Below are 21697 nucleotides of genomic sequence, written 5' to 3'. Positions count from 1 at the left end.
CTGGGGCAGGGGCTGGTGGCTTGTTGCATAATGGGAAGCAGGAAGCTGAGGGGTGAAGGCTGGAAGGGTCCCCCTCACCCCCACCCCACCCCCTGCCTTCCCTTCAGTAATGACACTACATGAGCTGCAGCAATGAGTGTCTCTTCTCCAGATATTTACACAGCTTAAATACCCACATGGGGAAGGGGAATCTCTGCTTTGGCCCCAGCTTGGACACAGACATGGCAGCTCCAGCTCCTCTAGTGACGCTGTCAGGGCCTGGATGGGGTGTTAGACCTCAGTTTCAGTGTTTCCAGCCCCACAGGCTTGTGGAGAAGCAGCGGCTCCAGGGACACTGGGGGATGAACAGGCAAAGCAAGGCAAGCAGGGGTGCTCCAAACGTACAGGGCACGGCAGGGACCTTGCACCTCCCTGCCTGACCCCTGGTCCCTAGGGGCAATACACGGCATGGTCTAGGGCGGGTTGCTGAGCTCCTTAATGGCCTGGAGGATTCTCTTCATGTGGCCCACTTTGGTGATGCCCAGGTCCTGCAGGGAGGAGAGAGGGCTGCTGATGTGCTCATAGGAGACCAGCCCCTTGCCGTGGGCAAGCTGCAGTGTGGAGGACAAGGTTGCAAAGCCCAGCTCTCCCCATGCTCCCTGGCAGAGCATGGTCCTTGCTAGGAGCCTTCTGTCCTCTTACAGGCATGTCCCCATGCCTGGGTGCAGCAGCAGGCATGGTGCTGTTGATCCTGGTATGGGCATTCAGAGCCTTGCAAGCTGGATGTCCAGGGCCAGCCTGCTTCCCTCCTCCCACCCCCTGCATGCCAGCCAAGCAAGCAGTGCACGAGAAGGGTTGTACCTTCAGGTCTCTCCTATCCAGCAGGATCAACTCAGAGCCCTGGATGTCATGCCGGACAAAAATGTCTCTGTACTCCCCTAAACCAAGCGCTTCCAGCCAAGCTGCCACCTCCTCGGAGCCCCACTTGTCTGCTAGCAGGAAGGAAAACCACAGAGGTGGATGGATCCTGGTGAGGCAGCAGGGCATGCACCGAGGGCAGCGGTGGGGCAGGCTGCAGCCAGCATCCTCCTCCACCCCTGGCAGAGCTGCAGCCATAGCACGCTCAAGCTGGTGAGGTTCCTCCTCTCCTTAGCTTACCTGCAGAGCATCTCAGCATCTCCCTCTCGACAAGCCTCCCAGCCCTGGGGCACAGACTTACCCAAAGGGCTGAGCTGTACCACAGTCCCTTCTCCCCCTTGCAGTGATGGTGGAGTTACAGGGCCAGGGGGCTCCGTATGTCCGATAGCAGAAAAACTAAGGTCTATGGGGCTGTTGGTGACAAAGGACATCCCCAGCCAGCCAGGACATTCCCTGTCCCCCTCCCAGAGAGCATCTCCACAGCATGCCCGGAACAGGAAGGCAATTGCATGTAGGGGTCCCTACCAGCACGTGCTGCACGTGCTTTACCTGGGAGCACACTGTTGGTCTTCTGCTTTTGCGCCTTGTCCTTCCTGGGCTTGGGGATGTTGAGGCGAAGCTTGAAGCTGCCCTTGTTGGTGCTGCCGGCAGCCTCCTGCGAGAGGCCAGGCTGAGCGGGGCACTGCAGCCCCCGGGGCCGCCCTGCTCCCGGCCCCCGTGCACCCACCTCCTCAGCAGGGTGGGCAATGGGCCCGAGCCAGTGGATGTCCAGCAGCCGCTGCAGCTCCTGGCCCAGCACACCCAGGGGCCCATGCAGAGCCTCCTCCTCCTGCGGCGAGTCCAGCTGTGGGCAACAGGGACAGTGCCCAGCTCTGCTGCCGTTCCAGAGGCACCAGTGCAGGGCACAAGCTCCTGCACTGGGGGCTCAGGGCACTCACCGGCCCCCCACTCACCGCCTTCCCTTCCAGGAATGCCCTGGTCTCAGTGTACAGCTCCTTGATGCTCAGCACCACCTCCACAGCCACGTTCCTGCTGAGAAACTGGGGGCCAGGAGGGGTGAGCCCATGAGCGGCAGGGCCCGGGCTGGCAGAGCAGAGGTTGTCCTGCACCCCCAGCCCAGCTCACCTCCGAAGTGCCTGCAGTTTTGTTGGAGAGGGCCTCACTCAGTGCCAGGGAACTGATGTTGACAGCATGTGCCAGCTCCTGCTCCACAGCTTTGTGAGCCTTGGCTGCCTCATGGATCCTGTGGGAGACAGGGGCGGGAGCTGCTGGGGCTCTGCGGGCAGCATGGCACGAGGACACAGACCCCTGGAGCTCTGGGTGGCCGTGCCACAGCAAATCTCCCCTGCCCCATGGCCACCATGTCACCTGTCCCCCAGCCAGACCTGGCAATGAGGGTCTCGGCCACCCGCGAGACCTGCTGCAAGAGGCTGCTCTCCTCCTCTGTCAGGTACTCCATGGACTGCTGGGAGCTGAGCCGTGGCCGCGCAGCCGCACGGTAGCTCTCCCCCTTCTGCTTGTCCTCCCAGGACTTGAGAGTGCTTTCAAATGCCTGTGAAGGGTGGACATGGTTCCTCACTCAGCCTGTTGCACCTCCCTGTGCCCCAGCACAGCCCCCTCCATGGGCTGTGCAACTCCGAGCTGCACTCACCCGGTCCCGTGTCAGCATCTGGGCTCGGTTCTTGTGCTGGATCTTGATGATGCCGGGTGGTTGGATCCAGGCTTCTCCATCCACCTGCACAGGGACACCCTCATCCCCCCGGATGGTGATCTTCACCACACGGCACTGCAGGGCAGAGAGCCTGGGGTTGGCAGTGCAGCCAGCACCACCCCACTGGCTTCAACTGCTGCACAGCCTTCTGGTGCAGTGCCAGTGCCAGTGCCAGCCAGGAGCTCACGTGTCCTTCACCATGCAGGGCCCTGCAGGACCCTTGCCCCTACCTGCGCAATGCGATGGTGCTGGAGGTTGATGACCCGTGACACGGCCATCTGGATGCTGCCAAAGACAGCCACCACCTCCAGCTTCTTGTCATCAAAGGATGGAGCCCCAAAGTTCTGCAGAGGACCAGTACAAGTGAGACTCACAGACTGGGCTTGTCTTGGGACCCAGATTTTCCCCCTGTGTGTGTGCCTGAGGCAGGGACATCCTAGGCTCCTGCCTGAGGGCTCTGAGGTTCCCTGGGTCCATGGCAAGGACATCATGCCCCTCTCCCAGCTCCACAGCCCTAGCACTCACATTGTCCTCCTTAGTGCCTCCCCAGAAGTTGATGCCCCCTGCGTAGCTGGGAATGTTGAGCACCGCGATGCCCTGCAGGCTTGGCAGCGAGATGGGCACCCCGTCGCACTGCAAGAGAGGGCTGAGCTAGGGGGGCACTGCCCCCCACCCACTCCCTGTGCCCCAGACCCATACCTCCAGCTGCACCCGCTGCTCCAGGTTCTTGTAGGTGCGTTGCAGAAGCTCTTTCGTGCCCAACACCCCATACCACATCATGTTCTTGGTGCGGCTACTGCAGGGTGAAGCAGGGCAGTGGGAGGGGCTGTGGGCTCCCTCCTGCTGGCTGCAGGCAGGAAACCTGCTGCAGGAAGGGGTCCCTAGCCAGGCAACATCAGCCCTGAGCCAGCCCTGAGCCAGCCCCATGGCTCCTGGCACCCTAATAGCCCCTCTGGCTGTGGGCACCTGGGAACCAGAGGCATATGTTTTTCGAGGGGTGGTCCACCAACCTGCACTTCTTGGGGTGCTCATCCCGTTTGTTGTTGAACTCCAGGGAGATCTTGGCATCCAGGCCAATGCCAAAGTAGTTATTCATGACGCATTTCTCTGAGAAGTGGCTGAAAGCAGCAGATGGGGTAAGCAGGTTGGGTGGCAGCTGCACATCACAGACACCCATGGGGCTGGCACCAGGGGACAGGGTATGAACCCCCTGGAGCTGGGGTGTGAGCTCCTGGAGGAGCTGGCACTGGGAAGCCTGACCGAAGCCAGCACCCACAGCTCAGAGCTCCCAGCATGAGCATGGTGCTGGCCATAGGGCAGGCAGCAGGAGATCCTGCACCAGGCAGGGAGGCCTGGGCACCAGGGGTGCCACATCTGTGGGCAGAGGATGTCCCAGTGGCCACATCCAAGGGGCAACATGGTCCCAGCTCTGCTCCTGCCCCACAATGGGGAGCAAGGGTGGGCAAGGGTCCCCAGTGGGACATGGCCCCAGACTCACAGGACACTGGGGTCTTCAGGGAACTGCAAGCTGCCAAAGTTGTCCGGCTGGTCCAGGATGACAGAGGAAGATGCAGAGGTCACCGTCTCCCGCCGGGAGCCTGGCCAAGGTGGAGAGAAGACAGCTGCTGAACCAGCTCTTAATCTGAGCCCATCCCACAGTGCACCCCCATTCCACCCCAAAAAACCATGTGTCCCATTGGCATCTTACTCAGCCTCTCCTCCACCTTGTTGAGCTCCTCTGAACTGTTCTTGGTGGGGCCCATGCTGCCCTGGTAGGCCTGGGTCTGCTTGTTCTGCTCATCCACAGCTGGATGTGAAAAGACAGTGAGTCTGGGCAGCCCTGTGTGCCCTCCCCATGCACCCTCCCTGGGTCAGCCCTGTGGGGTCTGCCCTGTGCTGAAGACTTCCATCAGCCAGGCCAAGCACTGCAGAAGGGCTGATGCCCTTGGACTGCACAGCACTGCTGCCACCTCAAGTGTTTGGATGAGGAAACCAAAGCAGGGTCTGGCACTAGCCTGGGGTGGCTCTGCAGCCTCATGCATGCCACCGGCCGCCTCTCACCTTTCTCTGCCTGCTCGATGATCTGCCGCAGGGCTTTCTTCAGGCTGTTTGCCCGCAGCATGAGCTGCTCCTTGGATTTGAAGATGCGAGGCATGGGGCTGGGGTTGAAGCTGCCACCCTTCTCCTGGTCCTTGGTGTCGGCAGGGGTGGCCTGCGCAATTCCCTCGGGGACCACAACAGCCTGAGCCTCCTCGCTGAGCTCCCGCACCAGTGAGTCCAGCTTCTCGCTCAGCATGGCACACTGCAGGATGCCACCAGCTCAGCACCTGGCACAAGCCACATCTTCCCACAGGGCTGGGTGCTTCCTGGGCACCCTGAGTGCTGGCATCCCATCCTTGCCCAGGTGTTCCGTGCCTGACTGGGACTCTGAGTGCCTGTGTACCCCAGGTACAGCACACACTGCTGCATGCACAGCAAGGGCACCGGCCACCAGAACAGATCCCCCCAGCCCTTCCACTGCATGGGCCGTGCCCCCCAGCATCACCTTGTCCTTCAGCCACCTCCCCTGCAACCCACCTTCCGCGCCATCAGCTCTGCCTCCTGCTTGTTCTCTGTTGCTCTCTTGTAAGCGCGCCCAACCTCGGCCACGAAGTCATTGACAGTGCCACAGAGGAACCTACCGGGGGAAGCAGCCAGAAGGTGGGAAGGAGCATGGCACAGCCAGGGGGGCTGCCCCAGGGTAATGCCCCCCTGCACCAGTGGGGCAGTGCTACCATGATCTGCCTGGCACCGGTGCTACCAGTAGCCACTGGTGGGGGTCAGCAGCACTGGGACACAGTGGGGGTCTCCAGCACCCCAGTCTCCAGCCCCCTCCTTACTTTGCAGAGGAGATCACCACTGAGTGCTTGTCTGACTCCAGGATCTTGGCCAGGTGGAAGGCAACAGAGTCAGCGTAGTGTGAGATCTGAGCCTGGGGTGCGACAGGACAGGCAGTTGGAGCCATGACACCCAGCCTGGTGTTGTGTTCCAGGACAGAGCCTGGCCCAGCCAGCCGTGGAGCAGGGATGAACAGCCCTGCTCTGCCATGCCCACACTGCCAGGCAGAAGTGATGCTCAGCCTCAGCAGGAATGAAACTGAGGCAAGGGGTGGAGATGGAGCACGGGGACGAGTCCAGAACAACCTGCCGGTGTCAGGCCAGCTCTGCCTCAGCCTGCTACCCTCCCCCAAGCACAACTGCCAGGATGACACCTGCCAGACTCATGTCATCACCACACTCAGCCAGCTGCCAGCTCCCTCTGCCCTGGTCCCCAAGGACCCCTGGCATCAGCTCTCCCTGTGCAATCCCACCCTGTGTGCTCCCCTATTGGCTGATGGGGTGAATGGGAACCTGCCCCCAGCCTACCCTCCCTATCTCAAGCCCCCGCTCCCTGATGGTGCCCACCTGGATATTGGAGTCCCCATTCTCCTCCTTTAGGGCCAGAGGGGACTGCTTGGGCGCCTCATAGGTCAGCACACTCCACCTGCCAAGCAGAGACCACAGCTGCCTGCCACCTCCAGGTGCCAAGCATAGGGACACGTGAAGTGCCAAGGCTGGGCAGGAGCAGTGCAGTGCGTGCCACGTGCCATGCTCACCGGTCCAGCATCTTGGTGGTGGCTCTCTCCAGCTTCTCGAGGATCTGCAGCAGCTGGGTGTCATCATCACACAGGCTGCCCCAGCCCAGCACCCGTGCCAAGTCGTTGCCGGTGCCCAGAGGCAGGACGCCCAGCTGGCACTGCAGACAGGGATGGGACAGAGCGTTCAGAGCAGCTCCTGTGACACACAAAGTGCCGCCGTGCCCATTGCTCTCAGTGCACCAGGGCATGGGGGTGTCCTGGCCACAGCAAGGCTGGGGCTGGCTCGTGCCAGCCATGCCAGGCACTCCCACTCACTTGCTGGTGGAGGCCCAGGGCATCGATCTCGGAGAGCACCCAGCCCACACTGCCATCCCCCCCGCACACCAGGATCCGGAAGGTGGAGAACTTCTGGAAGAGGCGCAGCCTGGTGCAGGGAGAGGAGACAGGGCTGCGGCTGAGCCAGGTGCCTGCAGCACCTCACCAGCCACCCAGCGCCACCCAGCCCAGAGCCTACCCCAGGTGTGGGCCCCCATTCATGAGGTCGAAGACTTGGGCTGGGTTGAGGAACTGCTTGAATTTGCGTAGGAACTTGACGCCCTGGTTGTCCCCACTCTTGGAGTTGACGAAGGCCAGGAGCGGGCTGGAGCAGCTCGAGGGGCATGTGGCCTTCCAGAAACCTGCAGCGAGCCCGAGAGCACATGAGCCCCAGCCCCGGCTAACAGAGGTGCCTCCAGAGAGCAGAGGCCACATGGACACCCTGACTGTGCTGCACCCCCCTGCAGGGTGCTGGGGCCGGGCAAGAGGGACAGCGACTGGGGTTGCCCAGGGGATGACAACGTGTGAAAGATTAAGAGGCAGAACTGTGATTGGGAACAGGGATGGATCTACAGATGGGCAAGGCTAGTGCTGAGGCAGACACAAAGTAGGTTCCTGCTCCATCACTGTCCCTGCAGGCACAAATGTGTCACCAAGCTGACTCATGTCCCTGGGTTGCCACTCCATAAAGGGCAGCAGCAGTGGGAGCACAGGAAAGTCAGTTCCACATAGTGCCAACAGCCTGTCTGCGACCAGCCCAGCAAACCCAGGTGTGAGCAGGACATGCTCCCACCAGGAGTGGTGCTCCCAGAGGTGGCACCAGCAGCTGGCATGACCACAGGGGACCAGCCGCAGCCTGGGGGACTGCTGACACCCCCAGCTCTGCCACCTGCTCAGCCAGGGCTCTGGTGGGGTGGGTGTGATGCAGAAGCCTCAGGAAGCTTGGCAGCCAGCATCATGCTTTTAAAGAAATGAGATGGGGAATGAAATGTGCCTGATGCAGAGGAGGCTCAGCGCTGGCTCGCAGCCATGCTCTGCTCCAGCCCATCTTGGCCATACTGGGGCATGGGCCAGTGCCTGCTGGCTTGTGCCCTTGGCACACTGGGTGATCCTGCGACAGGGATCCTGCATCAGCCCTCACTGCCGGCAGCACCAGCCCCACAGGAGCCCCTTAACTGGGCGCCCCGGGTGCCTCCACCACCTGGGAGCAGCATCCCTCAGCGCAGTGCTGGCTGGTCCAGCACAGCCTGGCATGGCGTGATCTCTGCTCCCAGCCTGGCTGAACAGAGCCGATTGGCAAGGGGAAACACCGGGGGCTGCTGGGTCAGAGCGTGGCTGCCACAGAGGAGCCTGCACCAGCGGCACCCTTGCTGAGGGACACCACTGCAAGATGACTGTGATGGCATGGCTCTGCAACAAAGCTGGGGTCATGGCAGCTGCACCAGCCTCAGGAGAGGCACCAGGCAGAGATGCTACTGCAATGAGCTACAAGCAACACTGGGAGCCAGAGGAGAAGCTGCGTGATGGTTACCCTGACAGAACCCGATGAGTAAGAAGCAGCAGATGAGCCACCAGCTGAGGCGAGCAGTGAAAACCATTAAAGAATGAGGAAAGAAATATCCGGAGCAGAATAACAGATTTTGCTGGCAGAGACTACTGGGCCCCTCTAGAGATGGTGTGGGAATGGCATGGGGGAACCCCAGGGCTGTGCATTGATTCTCCCCCAGCACCCTGCACCAGCCACAGTGGGGGAAGAAGCTGTGATTTGCACTACCAATAACCCAACGAGGTTCAGACACGAAGAAATGACCCAAGCAAGGATTTCATCCTGCCCTGTGAGGTGCTGAACCACTTGGGTGCAACGTGGGGCACCCCACATCAGTGCCCCACGGCTGGTGCCACTGATCATGGAGGGACCATGGCCAGGGCCACCATGAAAGTCAGCCTGGCAGAAGGAACTGAAGCCACACACCAGAGACAGGTTCCAGCCCCACAGCCCCAGGACAGAGCAGAGGGCAACAAGCAACCCTTAAACCAAAGGTGTGGCAGGATGGACACTGACTCTGGAGCCTACTGATGGCAGTATTCCTGGTGCCCCACAGGAAAGCAGGCTTAGTGCCACAGATCAAAGCCTGTAGAGAGGCTCAGAGAGCTCACAGCCCTGTCCCATACAGGCTGTCCCCCTCCACTCACAGCCCAGCCCTATCCTCTCCATGACTCACCGTCTGAATCAATGCTGTTCAAGGCTGTCGGCGGGATTATGGACACTTTGTACTGCCCCAGAGGGCATCTCTTGCCAAAGAGCTCCTTGCAGGCACTGTGAACCTGGGGATGTAGAGACAAGTGCATCAGCAAAGCTACAGGATGTGGCACCAAAGCCCCCAGCCTCAGTTTCCCCAGTGATGCACCCAGGAGGGGCAGGGTGGGCACTGGGATCGACACATCCTTACAATGGCTTTGCACCAGAGACACCGCCAGTCCTGCAGCCTCCGGACACTGCCGCAGGTTCTGTCACAGACAGCACAGCGCGCACTGACAGGCAGGTTCCCCTCCAGCCACTGGTGGGGCATGGCCACCTGCAGAAAAGGGGGGTCACCAGCAGCACAGCACCGGCCACCCCTATGCCCAAGGCACAGTGGCACCCAGGGGACAGTCCCCACAGCCGGGCCAGGCAGCTCCAGGTCCCCCATATTCCCGCTCATCCCTGCCCTGCAGCTGCCAATGCATGGGGCAGGGCAGGTGCATCCTCAGCAGAAGTCTGTGGGTGGCAAACATGGAGAGCAATTTATCCTTTAGGATGTTGGGTGGTGGAGGAGGTGTCCCTGGGCCATGTCCCCACCAGCCAAGCCCAGAGGCCACAGAGTGCAGGGGACAGCTGGTGACAGGGTACCCTGGCTCTGCTGGTGGCTCTGTCTTACCAGAGTCCCCTGCAGGGACTCTCCAGCTTACCCCATCCTCATCCTCGATGATTTCAGTGCCGATGGAGGCCAAGGTTGTCCACTTGCAGTTGTTGGTGGCTCTGACAGCGCAGCGCTTGTGTGCCTTGAACTTGCAGACTGCGTGGGGGGGAGCAGTGATGGTCCCCATGGGATGCCAGTGATGGCGGCCAGTGGGCATCACCCCGTATCCCTCCTGCCCCAGCCCAACCCCAGCAGGACCCTGGCACTGACCTTCACAGGAGAGGCCATGGGAGGTGACCCCTGGCAGAGCTTCACGGCACACATTGCAGAAGGTGGGGCGAGCATGGGAGCAGGCGTACCAGTTGTGCATGCCCGAGAAGTGCTCCATGTTGAACTGTGTAGCCTGCATGGGGCATGGCCCTGCCCCTCAGTCCCATGGGCCCCCCCAGCACTCCCTCCTTCCCTCCCAGCTCAGGTGCTTCCCGCAGCTGCACCAAGGACAGCAGCTCCTGTCCAGCAGCCAAAGGCTCCTGACAGGTACCCGCTCACAGACAAGCACCAGTGCAGCCCCTTGCCAACATCACCTCATGGATCTCCCACTTCTGGACAGACTTCAAGGCGCTGATCCAGTCCTCCATCTCCTTCCTGTTCTCCGCACATAGGATAAGCTTCCGGAATGGTGTGATCACCTGCAGCAGCCACTGTCTCCATGTCCCCTTGCGAGGCCACCATGCAGCCAGCCACCCCATGCAGCATGCTGCCTCCAGAGCCACCTCCAGCAGCACGAGGCTATGCTGTGGGGTGCCCCATGGCTCTGCCAGGCTTCGAGCAGCAGCCCTGTGCCTGCCTCACCGTGAAACTGTTGTTGATGTTCTTGGTGCTGGTCTCAGCCACACTGGCATCGGAGAGGTCCACCTCATCGAAGATCAGCGACTGCAGGGGAGAAACCAGAACCCCAGTCCACCAGGCAGGACTTCGGGCTCCTCAGGGGCTCACAGCCTCAGACCCACTGCCTGGGCAAGCCGGAAGCCCCATCCCACCTTGGCATCCTTTGCGTAATAGAGCGTCCTGCCCCGCAGTTTGAAGTATCTCCTCTTCCACCTCTGGAAGGAGCTTGTCTGCTTCAGCAACAGTCCCTCCTTCACGCTCTTCTGCAGAGACCACAGGGTCATGAGTTCCTGCAGTCTCCAGGGCACCCGAAGCCACCCCCACACAACCCAGTGCCACCAGTCCCTGGGTCCCCAGGAGCTAAGCAGTGCCTAGAACACCAATAGGACATTCTGGGGATGCGAGGACACTAGCATTCCAGACACTATGCCGGATGTAGCAGAGTAAATGATGTATCCACCACTTGCCATACCCTGGGCACTGAGCACTTGTGAAATGGGGGGATGCTGCTGGGCACGACAGTGCTGCCAGTTGGAGGTCTCCAGCAGCACAGAGCCACTGCTACTGGTTGCTTCCTCCCCATCCCCAGAGCAGCATCTGAGGGACTCTCTACCTGCTGCAGTTCCCCAGAAGCCAAGTGCAGAGGTGCAGCTGAGAGAGCTGCAGACAGGACTGCACCTTTCTTGGAGGTCTGTTCCCCGAGCACTGTGGCCCCAGCCCCTGCTGGGCAGGGGAGCAGTCAGCCGGGATGCAGCCAGCCCACCCCAGCCCTGCAGGGGACAAGGCAGGGATGAGGGCAGCCCCGGTGAGCCACCGGCCTCTGCCCTTCCCCATCCACGGCACCAGCCGGTGTTTCCTCTCCCCTCAGAGTGTGTACGAGGCTCAGCTAAGGAGTGTGCGGCTAGCGGGTGGCAGAGATGCTCTGAGAGTGCCTTGTCTTTATATCTCCTCTGAACACCCCCGGCAGTTCCATCCCGCTGCTCCTCTGCAATTAGCCATACAGCGGCTGTGCTGGAGCCCAGAGCACGGTGACAAGGCACATCAAAGGGAAAACCAGCACAGGGCACCGAGGGCATCGTGAGAGAACAGTGGTCCTGGGCCTCTACAATCCTGTGCCCAGCTACATGCTGTGAGAGGCAGCACCCAGGCACCCACCAGCCTGCAAACACACCTTGGCCTCAGCACCGACACACTAACCCACAGCTCCTAATGTGATGGCCAAAGCATCAGGAGTAGCAGGAACCTCCAAGGTCACAAAAGAGCCAAAACCCCACCGGGGGTGCTCCCCGAGCCTTGACTCCCCCAGATGCCCAGCTCCCCTCTGAGCCCCCCATGGTATGCACCAGGATGTGCTCAGCTCCCTTCCAGCCTGCAGCCTCAGTTTCCGAGAGGGACATTTTAATCCTTTATCACTCGCTATTAACACTTTGTCCCCTGAGACTGGTGCAGGGTTTGACTGTGGCTGGTGCCCATGCTGCCTGCCAGTGCCAGTACAGCACTGCTGTGCACAGGTACAGGTTCAAACAGCCCTGGTGTTCCCTGTGCCATCATAACCCAGGGACCCACCGCATCACCTCCCCAGACCCTTGGCTGTGAGAGCATATGGAGGTATGAGCACAGGGTGCAACACAGTCAGCAAGGGGAGCACAGCCTTGCAGGGGATCCACCTGTGACCCCCAAATCCACATACAACCCATGCACCCTGGCATTCCCTGCCACATGTTCAGAGGAGACAGGGCAGGATCCTGCCTCAGCCAGCTGGAATCCAGCTACAAATGCCACTTCTACCGCTGCTGTTTGCCATGCAGTGGATACAGGCACAGGCTCTGGGTTTGCTGCAAGCATTGCTTTTGCTGCTGCAAAGGACAGGCAGCATGTGACAGCAAGGAGAGGCACTAGAGCACTAGGGAGCCCACGATGATGAGAAGCAGCAGGGCAAGGGAACTCAGCTTTGGCTGGGGCCAAGGCCACAAGGGTGGCAGGATGCAGGCAGGAATGCTGCCTGGGGACACAGCATCACCTCCTGTGAAGGGCCAGAGCTGAAATGCTCCCAGCAGTACTGCTACTGCAATTCCTTCTGGCAGCCAGCACAGCAAAAACCTCTCCCAGACCCAGGAAGTCACAGTCCTGGCCGTTACCAGGACAGGGGTATGGCTGCCAGCACTGCAGCAGCCCCAGGATAGCGCAGAGCCTGAAAGGCAGACCCACCACCTCCACCAGGACACCTTTTATTTATTGACACCTGCAGTGTTGTGGCTATGGGGGGATGTGCCTCAGTTTCCCTCAGTGCAGACTAACTAACAACCAGCATCCTGGTATGGGGTGGCAAACCTGTGCAGAGAAGCTTGGATGGCACCTCTCCCCACATCCACCCTTGAGTGTTTCCCAACACATGCCTGGGGTGCCCCAGGCATGGCGGCAAAGCCTGAGCCCTCTTGCTCTACCATGCACAGCATTGTGCTGCACAGCCCCTTACACTCATTGCTGGCTGTCCACCCAGGCTCTGTCCCCCACAGTGCTGGTTGTATCGGCACCAGTGTGGGGCCAGCCAGCCTCCCTGAGGGAACGAGGCAGGTCCCCTCTCCACAACGAGCCACACAGCCTGGCCGTGCTGTGGTGCTGGTACCCCAGAGTCACAAGCGTCACGTTGCCTGAGGCGCCGTTTTGGGGTCTCATTGCACCCGCCCGCCTGCGAGTCTCAGCCAGGAGCACCTGTCCTGTGCCAAGAGCAGCTCCTCAGTGGATCAGCACCGTTGGATCCCTTCTTTTGGCACTAGCGCCGGGGAGAGGAGCCGGCAGGCAGCCGATGGCCAAGGCCACCAGCAGACCTGTCCCGCTGTGGAGGCAGCACTGAGCGGGCCTGGCTGTTCCCTTCCTCAAACCAGAAAAGGGAGGGGAAGGCAAAGGCCAGCGCCCTGGGGAGCAACGGGTGAGACTTGACGGGGTGGCATTGCCCTGCTGTGCCAGGGCTCCAGGGTCACCACAGTAATACAATTCCCTATAGGAAGTGGCTATCAGGTACCCTATAGCTCCTAGGAGTGGGAGCCCTTGCACCCGTAGCACAGGGCAGAGGCTGCCTCTTCCTCCTGGAGAGCTATGGGGCACACGACAGCCCCCGGGCACTGTGGTGGGAGCTCTGCGCTGGGCACCACATGGCCCCGTGTTCCCCACACCCCAGACACAGCTTTCATAGCCAGTGAGCCCCAGCCAGCACTGCAGGGAGCCACAGCAGAGCCAGCGCTGGCTCCATCCCAGAGACACCACAGTGGTGCCCAGAACTATGGGCAACCTGCCTGGCACCAGCTCGAGGGCAGCTCTCACTGTGGGGCTCTTCCCCAGCCCTCCCCTGCCCCATCTCAGGGACTCTCCCTGCTGTGCCCCGCCTGGGAGGCTCAGCCCTGCCTGGGATGTAGCCAGCAACAGTGGGGCTCAGAGACTTAGGGTGGGGTGGCAGAGGAAGGGATGGAAATGCCATCTCCTGCTCTACCAAGGCTGCTGGAGAGCAATTGGCACAGGGGCCTCGGCAGGTATGCAGCTGAGAGCACCCCAGGAGGGCATCAGGTCCCCAGCACTGTGCCTCCAGGCCTGGGCTGCTCCTCAGGGGCCAACACATCATGGGCTGGTTGCATGCTTGCACCGCACCCCAGCAGGGTTTCTTCCAGGCCACAGTTCATCCCTAAGAGCTGGCTCTTCCCTCAGCCCTGGGATGCTGCTTTGAATCCCAACCCCACTGTCCCAGCTCTACAACCACTGTTGCTGGGAAGAGCCTGTAGTGCATCCAGGTTTGGCCACAGCTGGGCCAAGAGGGTTTTCCCACTGGGATCAGCTTGGACAGCAAAGGAGCTGCTGGAGCAGAGCCAGAAAGGCTGTTACTCCAGAATGCTGGCACATATGGCTGGTGGGTACCACACTGGCTCCCTACCTGGATTGCAGCCCTACATCACTTCTGATGGGATCTGCTTGGCCACATGGCAACATGCTGCCTCACCCAGGGAGGAGGAGGAGGGGGACCCAACACCCACCAATGCACTAACCTGCATCACACCAGCATCACCCCAGGCAGACGCCCTGCTTCAAGTGCAGCAGCCTGCCACGCACAAGCTCATCCCTCAGCCTGCACCAGGGCCAGGGCAGCAGGGCAGTCATGGGGTCACAAGTGTCTGCTGGGCACCCTGTGTGCTGGAGTCAGTTGGAAACCTTATCAGGCTTTGCAGATATGGCAGACCTCTTCCGGGGGTTCAGTGCCTGGGGGGTGCAATGGCTCTGCAGGCTCAACAGCATCTGCACTTCTCAAGGATGTAACCTGCTGCCATTGCAGGACCCCAAATCCCCCTTCCCAGTGCTGGGGGGGATCCTTGAAAGTAAATTTCAGTACCAGTCCTGACTTGCCATTCTGTGGTGCCACAAGACACTGCTCAGGCCATCAGAAAGGGATGGAGAATTAACCAGGAGGAGAGGAGCAAGGGAAGGATTCCCCAGAAGAAGGGCAACCCCCCCCTTGCATCTCATCCTCCAGCAGTCACACCCTTCAGCTGCTCTTTAGAAACGAGCTTGTGTTTCCCTGTCTACAGCCACACTGGTCACCGAGCATCCTGCCGGTGGCAACCTGTGCCTGCCTCAGCTTTACCATCCTGCCCAGCACCAGCGGGCAAGGGCAGTGCTCACACAATGAGAAGTGTGAGCCAGGAGAGGGCAGAGCTCCTGGGGAACCTCACAAGCAGCTGACAGGCAGCACTGGGGATATCTTTTCACCCCAGACACTGGCTTGGCAAGCTCTGATCAGGGAGAGCAAGCCTGGCCTCCCCCGCAACCTTCCCTGGAGCCTTGGCCCCAGGAAACCTCACTGTGCCCTGTGGTATGGTCCCACTGTGTGGTCCCAACCAGCCCCTGGTAGGACACATGCCACCAGCCAGGGAGCAATGCAGGGCATGGCTGGGGTGGAGATGGGCTCTGATGCCAGCTGGCCATGGAGCAGGGAGCTCTGGAGTTGGAGCTGGTGGTGGGCACCAGGAGTTGCCCAGCATTCTGGAGATGCTCAACCCATGGGTTCTGAATGTCTCTATGGATGGAGACTGCAGCCTCTGCGCAGTCTGTGCCAGCATTTGACTAGTCTCACAGTAGAAAGAGTGTTCCCTTGTGTTCACATGCAATTTCCTATGTTTTCATCATTGAGTACCACTGAAAACAGCCTGTTCCCTCTTTGCTGCACCCTCCCCTCCAAACATCTACCCACAGCGCTGGAGACCACTCAGCCCCAGCCCCCCTCCAGTCTGAACAGTCCCAGCCTCCCAGCCTCTCCCCATATGAGAGGTGCTTCAGTCCCTCACCAGTGTTGAGCCAGGATACACTGCCCAGGAACCATGTGCCACCCTCCCACTCCAGGAAGGTTTTCAGGCCTCGCCCCAAAAGTCCTGCTTTGCTTTCCTTGTCTTTTGGCCAGGATCTGGCCATTGGCGGGCAGCCCTCCCCACAGCCAGGCTCTGCAGCATGGCCTTACCAGGCCCCCTACTCTATCAGGCCCCAACACTCTGACATCCACAGGCACTGCTCACCCCATCCTTGAACACCCTGAGCATGCAGGGTGTCCAGTGCCTGCAGCAGGGACCAGGAGCACTCGTGCCTCAGGGTACCAACAGCCCCACTGACCTGCCCCAGCCTCCTGGGAGGATGCTGGTGGCTCCCCCAGCCCCACCAAGTGCTGCAATGTATGCCAGCACCAGGCATACAGGAACACGTGCCCCCTTTGCCCCACTTGGTGCGGGCACCCTGTGAACAGACACTTAAGGCAGCTCCCCGCAGCTGGAGCGGAGCAGAGCTGCCGGGTTGCTCCCTCCTCCGCTCAGCCTGTGCCGAGGAAGCGCTGGGAGCCTCGCCTGGCCCACGCGAGCAGGATGTACCCCCCACCCATGTGCTGTAACCGGAGTACTGCCTCCTCCTTTCTATTGCCCCTTCCCTGCATGCCCAGCCCCAGGAGGACCAGCACCAGGCCATGGCACAGCCCCTGTTCTGCCCTGTGCTCCCAAAACCTGTCGCAGGGAACTGGCAGCCCCCGGCCACGGTGAGGAGGAGGAAGAGGGGGAGACAGCAGGACCCCATCCATCCTGGGGCCATTCAGGCTGGTGGGGGCACCTGTGCCTGGCAGCTGTCATTGTCACTGAGCACAATGGCCTCCCGCCTCCGCCGAGCCAGCACAAAGAGCCCTGTGGGGTGCCCGAAAATTGCAGCCCAGAGAAAGCCAAGCTGGGGGTGTGGAGCGGGGAGACATGATTGATGGGGAAGTTTGAGGAGGGGATGGGCGAACAGGCATCTGTGGGAAGGGAAATGAGGGATTCAGCAGGTACCAAAATGATCCTCACCCACTCCTGTCCCCATGGGGCTGGGCAGCACTCAAGCATGGGGGAAGCTGCTCGCTCCCATCACCAGGGACTGAGGTCCTTTCAGTCAGTGCGGGTGGGCAGTGGGATGAGGATCCCTACCCTTCCCACTTCCCTTTCATGGCAGGCTCCTATAGACCCCCCCAGCACCCCAACCACCACCACTGGTTAAAAACCAGGCCAGTCTGCCACTCCCCACTCTTTCCCCCCACCTGGTACCTTGTTATCTCTCAGGAGCTGCAGCCGTGGCACTAGACTCTCCCTCATTAGCTGTGTGCTAATTAGGTACCTGCCCCAGTCTCTGGGGTGCAAGCAATGGTGTGTGCCCCCCACTCCCAGCCCTGTGTGAGTGCACAGGGGTATTGAAGCAGCTCAGAACGGTGCCTGCCACAGTATGCGTGCTGCCCATTGCTCCAGCAGCAGCAGTGGCCACACACAGAGGGACATGCAGCATGTGTGCCATGGCACAGCACGAGCCAGGGACATTCCAATCCAGGTGGCAGCAGCAATTGCATTCCAAGATCCTCATGTCCATGGGGAAAGAAGGAGCCCAGCCAGCAAGGAGCCAGGCTGGCAAGCCTGCCCATCCAGACCAAGGCAAATGGATCTGCAGGGAAATCCCTGACATTGAAAACACTTAGATGGGGGGAGGGGGGGGGGGGAACATGTGTGTAGGGGGAAAGCATTCAGATCTGGAGGGGGGGGGTACATGCATAGCTTGCTTTCAGCCCTGCCCAGTTCCCACCCCTCTCTCTTCTCTCCCAGCTCTGTGGCCATTAACCCAGATGCATCCTTCCAGCCTGCCCATCTATCACGCTGCCGGCCTCCCTAGCACGCTGGTGGCATCACCTCCTGCATGGTTAATTGCCAGCAGCAGGCAGGATTCGGGCAGCAGTGGGCAGGGGGCCACCCGCTCAGCCTGTCTCCACACACACCCTGCCAGCCAGTGAGGCTGGACCTACCAGTGACATAGAGGGGCTGTGAACCCTGGGCTGGGAGCTCAGGACATGCTTGTGTCCCTGTCCTGCTGCTTCACAGCCTGGCCATCCACCCTTTTCTCTTGTGTTTCCTGGCATCAATGGCTCCCTGCAATATCCCTTGTGCTCCGCAGCATGGCAAATCCCTCTGGCATGGCAAATGCTGTGTGGCAAACTCCAGAGGCTGCTGCTACCCATCCAGGAGCATGCTGAGAGCTCACAAGCAGCACTGAGCATTCCCAGGACCCTGCCCACCGGCCCCACTTCCTACTGTATCCCCCACACAACACGGCCCATGGCACCCACCTGGCAGCCAGGGCAGAGCAGACAGAGGGGGTGCCAGCCTGATCCAACAGAAGGGGAAACTGAGGCATGTCCCTTGAGGAGCTGGAGGGATTCATCAAGAGACCCCCCAGCACTGCCTGCTCCGGAAATGTCTTCTGCCAAGTGGGAAAACCCCACGGTGCAGGGTTGGGAGCGTGTGACTTCCGCACTCCTGGGCAATCGCCCTTTGTCCCCCTGGTGCCCGTGTGCCAGACTGGGCACAGTAGCCAGGCCTGGGGCAGCCAGAGGGGGAGCTCGCCCCAGCTCTGAGCAGCCCCAACCTGCCACTAGACCCAGTGCATCCCCTATCCCCCCAGCCCTGCTCCCCCTCTATGCCTGCAGCATCCAGAGCTCAGGGCTGCTTCCAGCTCCGCAGCTACATCCCCCGTGGAGCACTCCTGGCTGCCCCCCAGCCCTAGGGCGGTGCAGCCACCAAGACCCCACTGAGGGGTGGCTGGAGACGACAACCAGGTGTGGGGGCTCTGCCATGGTCCCAGGGCAAGAGTCTGCTGTTGCAGTGCAGGAGCCCCCTTGTACTGCAGGCACCACCGTGACTCACTCCACAGCCTCCTTGCCAGGGGGTGGATGCAGAGGGACCACTTGTCTAGAGCATTCTCCTATGCTGTACCTACATTCCCCCTCCACAAAAAGCCCCCCCGCAAACCTCCTCTGCATGGTTCCCACCCTGTCGTTCAGCCCAGGTTATCTCCCCCGGCACTGCAGGTAGTAGGTGCCTATCCATTTCACTGTCCCCACTGTGGACACCTACAGCCACACACTCCCATTTGTCCACCAGGCGCTGCACCCCGTATTTTTGGAGGGCCTAAGAAAATAGGTTCATCTGAGCAACCTACATACACACACCACAAGCTGCCCTCATGCCAACAGCCAGGAGGCAAAAGAGTGTTATGTCTGACCTCGGAGGTGTCCCCATACACCCAGCAAACCACCACAGTGGACCAGATCTAGGGAAGGCTGCACGAACAGGGCCCACAGGGGAGCTGGCACAACCGAATTAATCTGGGGCACTGGGGAAGATGCTGGCTTCATTCTGCCACCCACCAGGCCCTGCACACGTGGTGCCTGCAGCGGGGTGTAGGATCCCAGGAGCCTACGGCATCGTGACAGACTTAAGTCTCACCCCCAGGTATCCATGGGCCAGAACCTTCCTGAGAAAGTCCTTTGCCCACGGGCAGGTGGGGGGAAACCAGAGAATGTAAACATCTGATGAAAGCAACCTTGCAGGGGGGGTGGGGGGGGAGGATGAGGGGCAGTCCAGGTATGGGAGACTCTGTCCCCAGACAATGGTGTAAAATCCGTGCTCCACAGCCCCACGGGACCAATGTTGACCTTGCCACCCTGGGGTTTGCACCTTTCCCATTTGCCCTTCCCTGGGTACAGGGAGCCAGACCCCTCCTGGCACTGCCCTGGGCACTGGCTGGGGTGGGTCTGCAAGCAGCAAGTGCCTGGAAATGATTTACACCCCAGGGCAGGCAAAACACACACAGACACACAGAGACACCCCCGATCTCAGCAGGGACCCCAGGTGCCAGCCAGCCCCTTGCCTAAGCCCCTGTGCCCTGACCTTGCTCCTCATCTGCCCCGAGGTGGACACCTTCCGGATGAGCTTGTGGGAACTGTCTTCCTGCTCGCCCTCGCTGTCAGACGACTCCTCACCACCTGCTTCAGGTGAGATGGGTGCCAGCTTGTCCGAGTCCAGGGATGACACCGATTCCCGGGTCTTCCTCAGGAACAGGTCCCCAGGCACCAGCTTCTCAGCCATCTTCCCACCCAGCTTGGCTCTTGGCTCCACTGGCTCCTTACACAGCCCTGGGAAGACAAGGACACATGGGAATGGAGGAAAGCCCTGAAAGGGGGCGCACGGCACCTCATCCTCTATGGCTTGGCCAAATGGGAGATACAATCCTCAAAATCATGGTAGAAGGCACCTTCCAGCACAGGAATGCCACTCAGTGGCTTCTTTGCAGGCAAAGTTTTCCTTTGTTGCTTTTTTTCAGTGTCCCAAGTCTCCCTTACCTGCCTGGCACGCCAGCACGGCTCCTTGCTCCATCTTGGGAGACTGTGGCCACCCTATGCCCTGGCATTGGGGTGCACCACCGTTGCTGCAGCCCGCGCCAGCACCCCATCTGGTGCCCTTCCCCAGGACGCTGCGCTGCCCTCAGTGGCCAGGGGAGATCGGGAGAGGTGGGGTGGGGAGGGCCATGAGAAGCGCAGCTGCCTCCTGCCATCCACTCCAGCAGCCGGGAAGGGCTGGGAGCATCTCCCGGCTCCACACCGATGGGTCGCCAGTCCCAGGCAGGTGGCTCCGGGTGCGGTGGGGTAGAGGGTGGGGCCGCGGGGCTCCCCGCATGCAGGGGAACCCATTACCCCATTACCTTCCGCCACGGGGGCTGCGGCTGGGCTGGGGGGGCACCTACTTGCGCGAGCAAGCCCGGCCAGCGCAGTGCTGACCGGGGGACACCCCACGGCGCCGTGCCCGGCCCCTCGCGGCTCCCGCACCGCACCCCCTCCCCCCCCGCGGCTGCCGGCAAACGTGTTGCCGTGTCCCCGCGCAGCAACAAGCGTTTGGGGGTGGGAGGAGAGGGCACCGCAGCGCTGCCGCCACCCCGACCCCGGGCATCCCCTCCTCGGTGCGGGCCCCGATCCCCCCCCCCCCGCCAACCTCGGGGCTGCCAGGTGCCGGGTGTCCGCCGAGCATCCCGCAGCAAGCCCGGGAGGGGGGAGGCGGAGCGCACCCCGCGCCCCTCCCGCGCACACACCTTGCGCACCCCGCGCCGCCGCCGCCGCTCGTGCAGGGTCTCTGCTGCTCCGGCTCCCGCCCGCAGCCCCCCTGGCCCCGCGGGATGCGCCTCTGCGGGCGGCCCCGGCCCTGCCCCTGCGCCACAAGCCCCGGCCTGCACCGGTGCGCGCGGCGGCGCGGGCGGCCCACGCACGGCCCCGAGAACGCGGGCGGGCACCCGCACCGCCGCGCGCACATCCGTGTGCAGCGCCCACGCGGGCGCGGGGATGGCAGAGCACACGCACCGCCGCGTGCACATACGTGTGCGCACCCCCGCGCACATGCGGGACTGAGCGGCGTGGGTAAGCCCAGGCACATACATGTGCGCAGGCAGGCGTGAGCACACACTCAAGTGCGGCACTCACACGGGCACAGGCAGGCACATGCATGATCACTGCACACCCAGGCAAGCATGGGTAGGCATAGTCATGGGCATGGGTGAGCACACACATGGCTGCTGTGCCCACAAGTGCGAATATGGCACACGGGCATCAGCATGCACACCCCTGCCATGGAAAAGCACATGCATCCACACTGGCAAGGGCAAGCACATGGGTGGCACACACGATGTGGCTGTGCACATATATGTGTACACACCCCTGTGTGCATTGGCACGTACAGCTCAGGCATGATCAAGGAAATATGCTGCTGCTGTGCACATACATGTGCCAACACGCATGCAGACACACACTTGCACGTGTACAGGCATGAGTGAGTGCACACACTGTTGCCATGCACACATATGTGCTCATGCCCACACATGCACAGGCACGCACACCCCAGTCAAAGGGGTACTACCTCTGTGCAATTATACATGCATATGATCACACATGCACAGGCATGCACAGGCATGAGTGAGCACACACACTGGCACCTCCACGCACTTGTACGTGAA

At 61.2% G+C, this 21697-nt stretch overlaps 1 protein-coding gene across 4 annotated transcripts; it reads right to left on the bottom strand.

Moving 5' to 3' along the window:
• Positions 1–125: 125 nt before the first annotated feature.
• Positions 126–20891, bottom strand: DGKK (diacylglycerol kinase kappa). 4 transcript variants are annotated; one of them, XM_034063829.1, is made up of 30 exons: positions 20783–20891; positions 19588–19832; positions 10480–10590; positions 10292–10372; positions 10024–10128; positions 9710–9842; positions 9489–9595; positions 8990–9115; positions 8762–8864; positions 6739–6901; positions 6540–6648; positions 6243–6382; positions 6052–6130; positions 5488–5579; positions 5186–5285; positions 4670–4910; positions 4317–4415; positions 4107–4206; positions 3619–3726; positions 3308–3404; positions 3134–3241; positions 2839–2952; positions 2549–2683; positions 2283–2449; positions 2023–2140; positions 1851–1937; positions 1625–1741; positions 1447–1552; positions 841–971; positions 126–527 (listed from the first exon to the last, which is right to left on the bottom strand). In XM_034063829.1, exons 2-30 carry the CDS (start codon positions 19783–19785, stop codon positions 453–455), a joined length of 3450 nt encoding a protein of 1149 aa, XP_033919720.1. In that variant the 5' UTR covers positions 19786–19832; positions 20783–20891; the 3' UTR covers positions 126–452. The 4 variants fall into 4 exon arrangements, 2 of the variants coding, with proteins under 2 accessions (XP_033919720.1, XP_033919721.1); XM_034063830.1 differs by having other exon boundaries at positions 841–968; XR_004549690.1 differs by lacking the exon at positions 126–527 and having other exon boundaries at positions 879–971; positions 1199–1552.
• Positions 20892–21697: the final 806 nt, after the last annotated feature.

The sequence above is a fragment of the Melopsittacus undulatus genome, chromosome 6, assembly GCF_012275295.1.
Source record: "Melopsittacus undulatus isolate bMelUnd1 chromosome 6, bMelUnd1.mat.Z, whole genome shotgun sequence".
In the NCBI taxonomy this organism is placed as follows: domain Eukaryota; kingdom Metazoa; phylum Chordata; class Aves; order Psittaciformes; family Psittaculidae; genus Melopsittacus; species Melopsittacus undulatus.
This window is presented reverse-complemented; position numbering and strand designations above follow the sequence as displayed.

Bases quoted from the DNA above. Each gene is read 5' to 3' on its own strand.
- DGKK (XM_034063829.1), bottom strand. From the start codon at position 19,785: ATGGCTGAGAAGCTGGTGCCTGGGGACCTGTTCCTGAGGAAGACCCGG. The intron at 9,843-10,023 runs GTGATGTTGGCA...TGCCCCATGCAG, and splicing joins AGAAGTGGGAGATCCATGAG to GCTACACAGTTCAACATGGA. The intron at 6,383-6,539 runs GTGAGTGGGAGT...CCCTGTCTGCAG, and splicing joins CCCTGGGCCTCCACCAGCAA to TGCCAGCTGGGCGTCCTGCC.